General features: G+C 37.3%; 1 protein-coding gene across 1 annotated transcript; it reads left to right on the forward strand.

Moving 5' to 3' along the window:
• Nucleotides 1-206: 206 nt before the first annotated feature.
• gdf7 (growth differentiation factor 7) lies at nucleotides 207-14,225 on the forward strand. The gene is made up of 2 exons (XM_051868760.1): nucleotides 207-2,463; nucleotides 5,474-14,225. Exons 1-2 carry the CDS (start codon nucleotides 2,154-2,156, stop codon nucleotides 6,433-6,435), a joined length of 1,272 nt encoding a protein of 423 aa, XP_051724720.1. The 5' UTR covers nucleotides 207-2,153; the 3' UTR covers nucleotides 6,436-14,225.
• The last annotated feature ends 1,779 nt before the right edge of the window (nucleotides 14,226-16,004 follow it).

Consider the following 16,004-nt stretch of genomic DNA (forward strand, 5'->3'; position numbering starts at 1 on the left):
CTTCATTTTCTTGTCGGTTCAGACCTAGACGTTCAAGTTGGTTACTTGTCCTTTTAAAAAAATACATTTAAAAAGAGCAGACTTATTATTTTGAATAATTGTATTTTAGGAGTAACGCCCATATTTGTTTGTTTATCAACATATAATGCCATGCATGGGCAAATATTGCCCATTAATAGATGTTAATGGTTGATGGAAATTGATTTACTTATGAGGGGATAATAATCATCTACTCTGTGTGTGTGTGTGTGTGTGTACATGTACATTAATCTTTAATGTATAAATATATAACAACTTTAAAATATGTAATCACAAGGATTTAGTTACATGTTTTGAGCTTTAATTGTGTTTACTCATTGTAGCATGTCCATTCCTTCTTATAATACAAATTTACACAGAAAAATCTTGTCAGCTAGTTGACATAAATGAGAAAAGATCTGTAACTGGTGTCTAGTCCCTGTGAACTAATGCAGAGCAAAATGATTGAGTGGGAAAATAGTGTATTGTACATACTATGGATGTTGACATATTTCCATTGTTTTGAGGGGTAAGAATAAGGTTTTGTCACCAAGATACTTTCCAGTCCACCTCTTTCTGATAGCATGGCTCACTGTTCAGGCCGTTAATAGAATGACATCTGTATATCTGACGGCTTTGACTGAGCAGTCATGAGAAGAGTGCAAAATACAGAATGAAGACAACACAGCTCATACCATGAGCTTAATAAATGTTGCTTTGGCTACTAGAATGTGTTTACTTTGCTGTCTCTACTGAACTTCAGTTATTAGTATGACAGACATGGATGAGGTCAGAAAGAAAGCAGGAGTATTGTACTTCCTGGCAAAAATTCCAGAGTTTAATCTGATACCCCTATATATTATAGCATAGTGTTGGTTAATCCAGAAGAGCAAATCAACACACAATCAGCTGCATGTTGACATGGATGATCTATTTTAGGCCCAGTACAGCAGTGTTAAGTTATATAAATTAAGTAACATTGGAAATATGCTTTTACCTCAACATTGTGATCCAAGATTGAATCTCCATGGTATGCCACATTTTAGGCTGGACATTTTGAAATACAATTTTCAGCTTAAGAACTTGAGCATATGTTAGCTGTGATGAAATAATAATGGATTGTTATGTTCCCTCTTTGATTCCAGTAAGTGGCAAGTGAAAAGAACCATATGCTTGACTGATGATGCATATGATAGTCTTTATTTTTTGGTAGTTGACAAGGTGTAAATTAGTAGAAAAATGGATAGCATTAAGAAAGAAACAGATCTAAATCCCATAATCTACATGAATGCATTCACTAATGGGTTGCACAGCTGAGGGACTATCATATATCATAGTGAATGTCTTTAGTAGCTTTATAGTCATCATTTCGTAGGTTGTATTTTTGGCCAAAACAATTATTTGATATTTTTGTGTTTATACAGAAGTTCACTTTCAAAAACTACACTGAGAATTATTCACTGGAGTAAGATGGGAGAGAACTAGCATCAGTCTCCCCTAAATGTATAAGAAAAAGGGCAGTATTTGTACTAAACTGCATGGACTACTCTTTCTGAAAATTAATTTTACTGTTAGCATTTTAAAGTAGGCTACTGTGTTGCAATTTAAACATCGCATTAACAGCATTTGAGGTCTTTTCAACAGTAGATGGCAGTGCGCGCGCATTAAATGGGGACGATTGTGCAAAAGATGGTACAGCATGAAAACAAACTTCAAACTTTTTTGAACTCCAATTCGTCTATTTATGTTATTATTCTTATTTAGAAGAAGAGTATTTGTCAATGTTATATAAAAAACCAATACAATTTTACTAAGAAAATTCTTAGCAAAACAGAATAAGTAGACACCTTTCATTGTTTATTATTAGTTAAGCTCATTCGGTTTAGCATAATTTATTTATATTAAATTGGCATTCTGGCAATAATATTAGTCCACTGACAATGGTATTGGGGATTTGAAAAAAACGTTACCGCTTCGAAATATCTTTCCAACGGGGGGCGCTCTTTGAATACTAAGCAACAGGCTTTCAGTGTTACTCACATTCAAGATATTAACGCTATCTAAAGAGCAAAGGGGAGTTTCCAAAGTCATCAAGTCCATCCAACTTTGCCATTTTCGGCCAGAGACCACTGAAAATGACTCCCAAGAAGACTGCCGCTCCCTTCCTATGGTTTTCCTTTTGCTTTGGGAATATTATTGAGGCAGTGGTGCTGGGATCGGTGGAGTACCCCTCTGATAACGGGCTTCACTCACATCTGGATGCGCGCGGTCCTGCAGAAGCCAGCACAAGCTCCCGGAACGACTCCACATCTGTTCATGTTCCGTCTTACATGATCTCTCTGTACAGGACTCTATCAGAACTGGACCGACGGGGAGGCAACGGCAGCCAGACGCGCTCCAGGAGATATGCCAATACAGTGACCAGCTTCATGGACCTGGGACAAGGTGAGTGAGATTGATCAGCCGGGGAGACTGACAGATAGATGAGTGTAAGATGATCTCATTCAGGCCATTGGTGCGGATTTCATACATTCAGATTGAGCCTGGTCTGTTTATTATGATATATTATACTTGGCACATAAAATTGTAATGAATTGTATAAGGTACACGCTGCAGTAATAAATCATGCCGTAGCTTATAGGCTAAATGACAGCTGACACTGTAAGATGATTGATCTCGCTGTGACTAGTCTATGACTGAGAGTTTATATATTAAGACAGTAGGCCTATGGTATATTTCACCCGTGATATATAGCCTTGAAATTATCTGATGCTTTGGCTCATATTAGCTATTATCATTGTCAGATCATTTGTTTCCGATTAACAATAATAATAATAATATATATATTTTTTAATTATTATAATTACGAACCACAAACATTACTATTACTGATGGCACACTTTTGCACTAAAATATATTTGGTTTATGCATAAATTAATTCGAGAAATGCGCAATTCTGCGTGTATTAGAGTTACGCGAAATTAAACTTGAAAAGTAGATTAATAATTTATTAAATACTCTTGCTACAGTGATTTGGATTCGCTTTTAAATGTGATGTGAATTGGATTGCTTTTCTATACATGTGTAGCCTACGCATGCGTGATTCCATGTTTTTGAAAAAGTTAATTTTTTTGTTTATGATAATCCGATAATATTTTCGAAATACATAAAATACCAAAAAAGAAATATGAAGTCAAATGTCTCAAATTTCCAACATCTGTGACAAATAAACTTCAGCAGCACCTTAAGCTAAAGTATCTAAAACAGGGCACGCGTTCTCTCCTCCAGGTGTTGCTGATAAAGATAGAGAAACATTTTAATTTAAAACTTATGTTCAAATAAAGATTGTCACGTAAAACACAGAATTTGTGAAATGCAGTGTGTCAGCTATCCGCCCGACCAAATATATGGAGATGCGTGAAAACACATTTTCTTTTTAGTAGCTATAGGTTCTTCTGTTCTTGAATGTTCGGTATATTGAACTGACATTCATACATTGACAGGTTAGTTATTACATTTGAGGCCACAGCCTTTGAATAATAAAAAAGTGCCCAATGTCACATTTGTTTAAGGGTATTGAGGGTAACAATTTGCATGAATTCCAAGCATCACGTTTCCACCTTATATTTTCCCACATTTTGTAAAAAAAAAAAAAAAAAAAATGAAGAGTGAAGAAATTTGATACGATCTCTCTGGGTTCTTACAAAGTAAATAAAACGATGGGCGTCACTTTGGTTTATAAAAATATATATTGGGGGACCGTGGTGGAGATGACGTCACGAAATGGCGAATGCATAGATCATAATTAATTATTAAGCAGTAACGCTCAAAAGTCATTTAAACCACATTTTCAATAGCGCTTTTTCGGACATAAAACTAAGTTACACATTGCTGACCAATTCAAGCGCTAAAATGAACTTACGTATTTAAACTTATACCTATATACATAACATATACATCTGAAGCTTTTGGAATTTTGTTGGTGTGTATAAGTGCATAGACCAGCTCTAATCATCAACCGCGATGTGTTGGTTCAATTGTGTTTGCTTTGAATATGTGGAGTTTCTGGTTCAAATCTGGCCTGGGAGTGCAGCATGCCTCTTTGTGAAGATTGTCCCACCTGTTCCCATCATAAATGATGCCAACAAACAAAATTATTAATGCAATGAAACCAAAAGTATTAAAGGTATAACCAAAATATGACTGTGCATTGTCTGAAGCCAAAAACTTAAAAGAGCAAATAATTCAGATAATATTTGTAGACCCCAAGGTACTAGAACTTGAGTCCCTGACTGCCTCAGCTCATTTTCCAGGTTATGTCATTGTTTAGTCTGGCAAGCGGATATTAGCTTAGAGGAGGATGCTTTACTCTACACCCCTCCCCTCTGTTCACCTTTCATTTTTTTAGCATTCCTTTGTCTCAGACAGGAGATAAATGTATAGTGCTTTTCTTTCAGAACACCTTTCTTTCTTGCACTCATGTAGCACCATAGGGCAGGTACATTATTTGTGGCCAGTCCCCAAAAGTCTGCTAGCTTTAAACAGTTTGCAATTATCATTCTGAAGTCCTCTCTCATAGTGTAGCGTCAATATGAAATGTCCCAATCTGGCCTTGGGTTTCTGTGCAGCCACCTCATATTGGAAGAATCCTCTTCATGTTTAACCCATGAAACTGCGGTCTCTGTATCAGGTTGCATGGTACTCTGGGTTCCATTTTTGAATGGTATGTCAAGACGTCAACATCGAAGCTTGTTTTACTCTGAGCGCAAAGTCTGGTCTCTCTTAGCAAAGGTTGGTTCTGCATCATCTCAGTCACGGATGAGACTGAGTATTGGCTGTATTCTTTTAGCTAATTTCTTCCTCCAAACAAAGAAAAAGAGAGGACAACATCTTGCAGACAGAGATTTTCTTCCCCGCAGCGATTTTAGGTTAGCTGTGCGAATAATGAAAGACCAGTTCCAGTTCATGGTGGCCACAGAAAACTGAGGTCCACCTCGGCTTGAAATGTTACCTAACATTTAATTACACCCTTAAGCCACCCACCTTTCAAATTTACTACATCCTCCTGAGGACATATAGGGGAAGGAGGAGGGCTTCTCTGAGAGCTGAGCATTTCCAATGTCCTGCCAAACCTTCTTCTCACTCAATCAGTGTAATTAGCAGATGTTGCCAAAGGCCTTCACAGTCTGACAGGTCAGCCAAATGCTCTCCACCTGGTCTCCGTGAGCATGCTGCACCTCGTGTTTGGAGAAGTCATTCAGGCCCTTGAATGTTATTCTCATTGAGTTGAAGGAATGACAGTTTGTCTATGCCATTTTCACAAAAGCCATATGTAAGATTGTTCATAGTAAGGTGAGGAAATGCATTAGTGTTTGCCTCATGTAAGCTTGCTGCATTAATTCCTACTTATATTTCATATTTCAATGCTAATCCATTCTTTGTCTTATACCTTCAGACGAGCCTTCCCTAAAGTTCCATCAGCAGTACACATTCGACCTGTCTGGTCTCTCAAGACTGGACGAACTGATGGAGGTGGAGCTGCGGGTTCTGAGGAGGCCACCGCCTGATGTCTTAAGTTTACTCTCCCGTGGTGGGAACCTGTACCGACTTCTCCTTCACACCTGCTCCCTCCCGGGATCCTCTCACAAACCTCTGCTCCTCACCTCCAGGACCATTGATCTTCTAGATACCGCTTCAGCCACATGGGATGTGTTTGACATCGGTGCAAGCGTGAAGACCCACCTGAAGTTGCACAGGACCGTGGAAGGCAGCAGGCCGTTGTGTTTCAGCATATCCGCCGTTTCTGATTCAAATAACGAGGTCGTGCATCCCGGGATGCTGGGTCTGAGCCACGAGGATCAGCAGACCCATGAAAGAGCCTTACTGGTAGCCTTTTCTCGAGCTCGGAGGAAGGAGAACCTCTTTAGGGAGATCCGTGAGAAGATAAGGGCCATGAAAAGTCGTAAATTTCCTGCACCGGAGCATGATATTAAAAGTCATCCAAGACATCGGCGGAGGAGACGGACAGCACTAGCAGGTCGTCCTGGTGTAGGACCTGGTACTGGGGGCGGCGGCGGAGGAAAGGGAGGTGGCAGACGGAGAACACGTTGCAGCCGGAAGCCGCTTCACGTGAACTTCAAAGAACTGGGTTGGGACGACTGGATTATTGCGCCACTAGATTATGAAGCTTATCACTGTGAGGGTTTGTGTGACTTCCCGTTGCGCTCACACCTGGAACCGACCAACCACGCCATCATCCAGACTCTCATGAACTCCATGGACCCAGAGTCCACCCCTCCAAGCTGTTGTGTTCCTTCTAAACTCAGTCCCATCAGCATCCTGTACATTGACTCTGGGAATAATGTAGTTTATAAACAGTATGAGGACATGGTGGTGGAGAGTTGTGGTTGCAGGTAGCAATGTGAGCGAGGGGTGAGCTACCCCTGGACCCTATCCGAAAGCTGCCGCTGCCTCATACGCAGAGGCCAAGCACTGCATTGTCGGCAAGATGAAGCAGTCAGAGCTGGTGAGAGGGACAGTGTGTAAATGTGTGACAACGAGCATGTGTGTATGTTCAGATGGTGATAAGACATTGAGTTGTGTTTTAGAAGCGAGCAGAGGACATGTGTGCTGAACAGCTCCAAATTCCCTTACAACACCAAATAAACAACTCGTCAACAGAAAATGAGTGAAAACCTAGGCTTTCCAGAAATTATTTTACATCCTGTTAATGTAAACTCAGAGATAGAGTGTTGAAGTATCCTTGCAGCAGGCGTAGAAATGTTGGCCCAGTTAAGACTCAGAGTCGGAGAATCTGTCAGCGGTAGCACGCAACTATAACGTGTATAACAGTAAAGGTGCTTTGCATGACAGTCAGCTTATATTCAAGATGAAATATCTCCGAAGATTTCGATAGTACCTCTGAAAATTATTACTCTGAGGAGTCTAGTGGCCTTAATCAAATATGGCATTGACTGAGTGAAAGTTAACACTTTTGACTCCATTCTGAATCTAAGGGGTCAAAGTGTTGCTGGTTAGCATGGCCTCATTAGCTCCTGCTGGTAGATGTCATAACTACACCATGTGGCTGAAAAAACAGCTTTCTCAATTGACGGCCATTCAAAAAAGCTGTACATTCTAATGGAATACATTTTTAAAAGCAACATTTAATTGACAGATCTTTCATTATATTAAAGTAGGTGTTTTACCAGACTTTTTAAAGTGTAAAACTGGCATTTTTTACACTGTCTTTTATAACAGCGCAGGATAGTTACTAGTAAAGGATTTGGGACTGTGCATGTGTGATCCCATCAGTCACTCAGCATTGTCATGACATAATTTTCCTGCAGCTTTAGAGTGATTAGTCACATGGCATTTATGGCTCAAGAGAATGGCTCAAAAACTATGGGTCCAGAATAAAGATGACAGATTTAAAATTGCATACTTCTAAGAGTCCTTCTCATACTAACCGACAGCTTTCTCCTAGTACCTAGACCTCCTTAATCATATATACACAGTACGGTTTTCCTTTTTTGAACTTTAGATGCTTCTAGAACCAAAAGACACATGTAATAATTGAGCATGACAGTTCTGAATGTTATATCAACACAACATTTGATGTACAAAGGTGGAAATCAGGCTTCTTTTTTTCAACATTGACACACATGAAAAAAAAAAGGATTAACCCATAACATTGTTTAGCCAACCCGATCTCACGGCAATTCGTACTTCGTACATTTTACGAGGTGGCTAATTTGTATGAATTCGTACAACCTCACTCATATAAATTTGTATGTTTTTTGCTAAATCTTACATATTTTACGAGTTTCCAAATTCGTACGAATGACATACCCGTCACTGGGGTTTAGACAAATCGCATGAATTGGTACGAGTGAGGTCGTATGAATTCGTACGAATTAGCCACCTCGTAAAATACGTACAAATTGGTTGTGAGATAGCATTGTGTTTAGCACATCATTTTACATTCTTAAAATAACATACTAAGCTGTCTAATGAGAAGGAGAAACCAGGCGTTTTATACAAAAAAGGTTGATGACACCACATTTGACTTCGGTCAGATGACAATGCTGCAGTATAGTACATGATGTGTGCAATATGTGCAAGATAAATGACTTCATTGCTTTGAGCGACCTCAGACCTTATTTTGTGAAAGGCGCTGTGGAGCCAAAATCAAAATGATTGTTTTGTTTTATCCTGACACTAGATTTGGCTGTTTGAGGATCTACTTTCAGTGTTCACCTACATTTACTGAGAGGGTTTGTTTACTTGCTCTGGTAATGAGATTAGATTACTTTTATGCTTTAATGTCATGCCTTATTATGGATGATCATACAAATCTGCAGTATTTTCTCAAATGTTTGATTTAAATCATTTATGTATGAATGAAAGCCACAAGGTAAAAAAGTGCCTTGCACCATAAGTATAACAAAAAAAGGACCTAATTTATGCCCAACTTAAAAGCTTTAAAGGGATTGTTCACCTAAAAATTCTATCATCATTTACTCACCCTCATGTCTTTCCAAATCTGCATGAATTTCTTTCTTCAGCGTAACATAAACGAAGATATTTTGAAGAATGTTGGTAACCTAATAGTTTTGGTTACCATTGACATCCATTGTTTGGCCAAAAATATCTTTTATGTTTCACAGAAGAAAGTAAGTTTGGGTGAATTATTCCTGTAAACTCATTTTAGTTTAGTTTATATGAAAGTTTTATATAGAACCTCTTTTAAATGACATCAATCCATAAGAACAAAATCAAAATAAAGCTTCTAGTGTTCATTAATCTCAGTGTCAAGGCAGAAATATTTGCCTGCTTACTGTTTATATAACAACTGTTTCCTCTATGAAGAAATACAAAGCAGATTTTAATTCATAACAGCAACTGTTTTTCTTTTTTTTTGACATTTCTCCATGGTAATTCCCCTCAATCAATGTTGGTCTCACTGTATGGGAATGATAATCACCTAAATTGTCCATGGTGGCATTATGAAAGTTACATTCCTAAATCAACGGACCACAGAAGAATTAGCCAGAGCATCTGTGCAGTTTAGAACAATATAACGGCACGAAATCTGTGCGACTCTCAAGGAAACTTCCTGTGTGGTTTTACGGTACATTATTGTCGTGACTGTTGGTGTACTAGTTTGTTGTTTTGATTATTTTTTAGTACTTTGGCAGAAATATGTTCTTAACTTTTACGTTACCATTACTTGTTAAATTAAGTCGAAGAAAGTTGCATCCCACACAATATTTCTTCAGTTCCCATTCAAATCATACTGATCTGTTTTTGTTCTGAGGCAAAATCTTGTTCTGCAGACTGCAGGAATGAACTCAGGACTGTTTGAAAAGATAAAGCAAAATCTATTTCAAACCTATAAAAACAAATTAATTTCATCTGGCCAGTCAAGGATAGTTCAAGCAATTTCTTTCGAAGTCCTTTCATTGTAAACATTCCCAACTGTATGTGCTTGCTCCTTAATCTAATTCCTCTCAAGGCAGTTTCTCCAAACAATTTGATTCTTTTTATAAGCAGTCTTTCTTTCACTATTGACACGATCGTGATAGCACACCTAGCTGGAACAGATGAACTTTACGGGACGCCATCTTTGGTTCAAGGAGATAAAGAGGCATGAAAAGTGCCGTTGCCTCTTCTGTTGTTCGGAGGTCTGGAGGTTATCAGCTTAAGCGCTGCATGGGTTACTTCAGCTGTGCCTCGCTATTTTACTAAAGTGAAAAGCCTTAGGAGACATTTAGTAGAGAAGGAGTTTCAATTCAGCATGCCAAGTGCTCTCAGAGAAATGAATGCAAAGCCTGCAGGATTGTCATGGTTCAGTAGAGGGGTTTGGCACCCCTCGAATATACTTTCTGATCAGTGCTAAGCAATGTTAACTTACCTTCACTGATATGTTTTATTTTACTGTAAGCTGGTAAAATATATGTTGCTCAAAATAAAAAAAAAAAATAAAAAAAATGGAGGGAACAATAAGCCGTGACTGATTTTTTTTTTTTTTTTTTTTTTTACTAGAACAAAGGCTTAAAATATAAGTGTAAATTATTGTACACATGCCAAAAACTTTTTTTCTTAATTTAATGCATTTAGTGTTATGTATTTAACTGGCTGCGAAACTTATCATTTTAAAGTACAAACCAAGAATAATGTCCAAAACTGTTTTAAAAAAGGGAGAATGTCTTTTTTTGTTGTTGTTGTTGTTGAGTTTCCATTGTAAATGCACTGTGTATGTAAGAGTATGTATACTGTTAGATAAAGAAGTGTACATAATTCAATTGTAAATTATCTGCAATATATTGATTTCTTTTTTTTCTTTTTTGAACAATGTTTATTAGTATATGTATAATATATATATAAACAAATTTAAATTTAAAAGGCCAAAAGTAAACACACTTAGCATCTTTTCATACTTCTATATTGCATTGTCATTTTTGTATAGATGATTTTATATACTGTGTATATATATATTAAAAAAAAAGTATTGATGGAAAAAAAAAAAAAAAACTCCCGCACTCCCGCAGCAAATCTTCTTTCCCAGACATCCACATGAAAGTGAACCTTCGGTGACTGTCTGACTCACCCACGGTTCCGGAATCATTATTGGGTTTGTATTTTGTCTCATTTTTTTGCCAGAAAGTATTCAGGAAGTTTCCAGGTGATTCTAAATTCCACACAACACAGGGTGAAGAGGGGGATACGTTATTGTCCGGAGCTGGTAGGGGAGCCGTGCGGCATTGTGTGCTGAACTTCAGGAAACGCTAATGTGTGGAGGGTCCCTGTGGAGGTATTTTTTTTAACGAAATGAATGACTTTGTGCCCTGCCATTGAGCACTTGTCCAGAGAAGGTTATGATGCAAGAGCAACTGGAGGAGACGGCTCATCACTCACTTTTATTACAATACCTCCAATATTTAAAAAGGAGTAACAGAGATAACTTATTCAAAGACGTTTATGCCGTCTGTTAATCTGTTTTTGATGGATACCAAAAAACTAATCTGAATCAAGGTCACTAATATTTCCTTTGTTGAGTCTACAGATAATGCAATAATACAGTATATCAAACAATTATTAGAGACAGAGAATAGGTGGCCCCTCACCAAGTCCATATTTTAGGAATGGTTTTAAATGAACACTGACCCCCACATATTTGAACAACTGCCTGGAGTCAATGACTAGAGGGGATACAGTTTTTCTTTAAGAGAGGAAAGATCTTTTTAAACACGCTTGTTTCTTTTTTTATTGAATCATGTCGAAGAATCACAACTGAGACCAAAAAAAAAAAAAAAAAAAAAGCACTGAAGTGTCCAGACTTTGACATCGGTTCAGATGTCTTTTCCTGAGAGCCACTTTGGCCCATATAAAATCTCATTCAGGTCAAAATTTGATAGACAGTTTGAGATGGAGGAAATGATGAGGCTGTCATCCAAATGTTTTCTTGGGACAAATATAGTCAGATACTGTAGTACAACTGGCCTGAATCTTTCATGTAGACACTTGACAGTGGGTATCAATGCTATTTTTAAAGATGAATGCATAAAATTATACTAAAAATTATAAAAAAATAAATAAAATATGCTACATTTATTAATAAAATAAATATAAATAAAGACACTGTTTTTGTCATCTAATAAATCTTTTGCTACACATTTTCTATTTTTTATTGAAATATAAAAATAAAACAATGAAAAATAAAAACAAAATTATAAAAACATTATTTTTGTAATTTTTTTATTGAAATATAAAAATAAAACACTGAAAAAAAAAATTATAAAAACAATGTAAAGTATACAAAATACAGTATGATACAAAAAAAATGTTAAAACAAAAAAGACATTTATATCATTTTTTAGTTAGCTAATAAGTGACAGCATTCCTATATGTCATTTATCCTTTTCTACATATTTTATTATTTTTATTGAAATATATTTTTAAAATATAGTTTATAATATTGTATAAGTATGGCCAGTGCATGTTGTAACAGTACATATCAAACAAATAACTAAATAAATAAATGTTGTAGGATTGCGTCCATTTATCTAACAATTCTCTAATAGGTTACATTTTGGTTTGCACTTAAACTAGAACTGCACAATAAAATCCACGACTTTTCTCAAAAGAATTGGCCATTTACTATTTCATAAAGCTTTTCCAGCACGGGGAATCGGCTTGCCAAATTTGTCACACCTGTTTCATGTGTCCCTTCTGAATGTACTATATGCATTATACAGCATTACACCGAACGTAATTACGAAACTGGTGCCCACAAAATACTAAAGACTCATAAAGTACTAACTGTTCTGGTTTCATGCACATGGTTATCAGCAGTTTAATATAGCTGAATGCAAAGGCAGGTTTCATTGCATCAAACTCAGGGTTGGCTGGCTTGACTTATAGTGTGTTTTTCCCATTAAGATTTTCATACATTTCTGCTCATTGTATTTCACTTCACTTCTTCTTAAAGCACATGATTCCACTATTACACTCTGATATTAATGTAAATGCTGTGTTTAAACTGATCTAATTCCCCTATAAACCGAATCAATAGCAATGATGGGCCACCGTGGGGGACAATTCTGGCTCTCTGTAAGTTACACAACCTGAAAAACATTTTCAATACTCCCGTGAGAGCGGGCTTGTGGGATGGGATGCACTGTTTGCTTTTCCTACACTCACAGTTTGTGTCATTGAAGGAGAATGTAGGACCTGAATTATATATATGAATAGTTAATAGCTACAGTATCTGTGCTGCTATAATAAGAAAAATTTTTTTGGAAGACAAATCTCACAACAGCACCAAATTCAGTAGGTTTACATATAGTAGAAAAGATCTATTTCAATTTTAACCCCGGATCAGAGTGTATATCAGATGATGTTAAGTTGGTACAAAAATTGGGAGAGAGGGGAACAAAGAGCAACTATTGCAATGTCAAAACAAAACATAACAAAGACCAGGGAAAAAGAAAATGATCTATAGCAGATGATATTTGGCAGGAAAATACCAGAGTGTCTTTGGAACGATTCTTCATCACCACAAGAGAACCCAAACCACTCTGGAGACGTAAAACAGTAAAGCTTGTTTGCTTTGCCACAATTCAATCCACCCGGGCAGGATTACTCCATTTCCTTCTATGAACTAGCCCTGCCTCCTGGTTTAAATCAAGGATAAGCAAATTAAGGGGCTTTGTCATTCTTTTTGAGAAGCCTGGAAAGGAAGATTAAAGAGACCTGGGCTTACACGGAGAGTCCCGACTCTCAGAGAGAACGGGAAACAGATCAGCTGGAAATATTTACTCTCAGTTTGCTGAGCCACTCTGCAACAAGATGCACCAATTACTGCCGGAATGGTCCACATACAGGACGTCCTGGTACTGAGAAAGACAGATTTCAAATCAACTGAACAAGTTGGTGTGGATGGGCCATGTGTCAGCACTCGATGAGGATCTGTGTGGTGTTGTGCCAAAGCTTGTTCCCCTTTTCTAAAGGAATATCTCACCTAAAAAAATGAAAATTTCTGTCATCAATTAGTTACCCACGAGTGAATTTTTGAAGAACGTCCTTGCCACTTTTTTCCATTTAATAAAGCTCCAAGATGCCAAAAAAAGGGCTGGAATGCACAGAATGTTACTTTGTGTTCCACATCATTGTCTTTTTCATAATGTTTTTAATGTGCTAAACTGTCATTTTTGACCATTGCACCACTACTTTTTTGCAGGAAATCAAAATGGACAATTCTTATTTTTTTTTATGGAATATTGCAGAAGGCTATTTATTATAAATGCTCAATCCTTGCACATCATTATGTTTTTTTTTTAAATTCATGTGCCAATCAAAGTAACTTCCCCACCCTCTTACAACGACATCTCTTTTTTTTTTTGATGATGCGTTTACTGGTGAAAGGGCGGGACAACCTGTCACTCAAATGAGATCGACCAATAGCAAACCACAACAATCCAATCAATTCCCCATGGACAAAATCAAGTCCCGCCCTACAATTTTACTTGTTTGAGAAGCCGTCTCTCTCAAATATGTGTCACAATAAGGAAGAAAACACTATCACAACTTAAAAAGGGTTAGTTCAACGAAAAATTTAAATTCTGTCATTAATTACTCACCCTCATGTCGTTACACATCCGTAAGACCTTCGTTCATCTTTGGAACACATATTAAGATGTTTTTGATAAAATCCGATGGCTCAGTGAGGCCTCCATTGCCAGCAAGATAATTAACACTTTCAGATGCCCAGAAAGCTACTAAAGACATATTTATAACAGTTCATGTGACTACAGTTAATGTTATGAAGCGACGAGAATACTTTTTGTGCTATACAAATCTTTTGTTGTTTCGAATCAGTGGTTCGGAGCGTGTATCAAACTGCCAAAGTCACGCCCCCCCAGTGGTGAACCATTGAAATTTCGAAACACTTATGATGTAACGAAGCCTCGTTTACTGAAATCACATGACTTTGGCAGTTTGATACGTGCTCCGAACCACTGATTCGAAACAAAAGATTCGTAAAGTTTCGAAGCTCCATGAAGCAGTGTTTTGAAATCGCCCATCACTAGATATTGTTGAATAAAGTCGCTATTTTGTTTTTTTTTGGCACACAAAAAGTATTCTCGTCGCCTCAAAACATTAAGTTTAAACCACTGTAGTCACATGAACTGTTTTAAATATGTCTTTAGTAGCTTTCTGGGCATCTGAAAGTGTTAATTATCTTGCTGGCAATACAGGCCTCACTGAGCCATCGGATTTTATCAAAAATATCTTAATTTGTGTTCCGAAGATGAACGAAGGTCTGACGGATGTGTAACTACATGAGGGTGAGTAATTAATGACAGAATTTTCATTTTTGGGTGAACTAACCCTTTAAAAGAAGCTCCAGTTCAAAACAAATATTGAAACCCTGCCTTCTTTCTATTCATCAGCAGTGCGCTTCTGCAGTTGGATTCTATTATTAAATGCAAAAATGCATTCTGTGTGAAAAGCCCCTAAAAGTATCACAAACATCGCCCAAATGACTTATGCACTATATTCCAAATGTTTTGAAGCAGTGTGAAATTTTGTTTTTGACTCATAACCATCCCATCTTGTGGGCTGTTAACCGTTTTAACAAGATTGAGTTGAACTTGAAAACTCGAAGATCTGATTTGCAAACAAATCATTCAGACTGGTTTTTGAATCAACTGATTTGATGAAAAGATCTGACTCAAAAGAATGATTTGTTCAGGAATTGGATATCACTTCTCTCAGCAAAGCAGAAAAGAAAACTACAGAGGATCTCACAATTTTCAGTAAATAATGATCAAAATTTTGGTCTGTTCCATCACAAGGCTTCAGAAGACGTGGAATATAGCATTCGAGTCATATGGACCATTTTGTGATACTTTTATGCTGCTTTTATTTAATTTTGAAGCTTGACAGTCCCAGTTCTCATTCATCTTCATTGTATGGTAAAATATGGACAGGATATTCTTCAGAAATTAAAAAAATAAGTCACACAGGTTTGAAATGACATCACTTTGAGCATCAGAGTAAAATACGTATGAGAGATTTGATGTTTCGTTACATTGACTGAGGTGGTTAGAGGACTGAATAATATTACGGGTCCCTGGGCTGTTGAGGTAAACTGTCAAAATATTTCACTTGGTAACCCCCAGGAAACCATGCAAGTGGAGAACAAACCTACAGCCGGGTTTTCTTATAAGGGGTCCCGCTTTGGCTCCCCCATTCACCATAAAGCAAACTCTTGGGACGTCTCAGGAGCCAAGTTGGGGCCTAAAGAATCCAAACAGATCTCAAGCTAAGAGAATAGCAGCTTTACAGGTAAAACACTATTCCAGAATCCTGCTGATGCAGTCTGGAGAATAAAAATGATCCAGGGTTAATTGTGAGGTCCATTTATGTGGAGACAGCTCAAACATGCATAATTTTTCAGCTTTAAACCAGGGTCAGCC

This window comes from Ctenopharyngodon idella, chromosome 17 (assembly GCF_019924925.1).
Source record: "Ctenopharyngodon idella isolate HZGC_01 chromosome 17, HZGC01, whole genome shotgun sequence".
In the NCBI taxonomy this organism is placed as follows: Eukaryota; Metazoa; Chordata; class Actinopteri; order Cypriniformes; family Xenocyprididae; genus Ctenopharyngodon; species Ctenopharyngodon idella.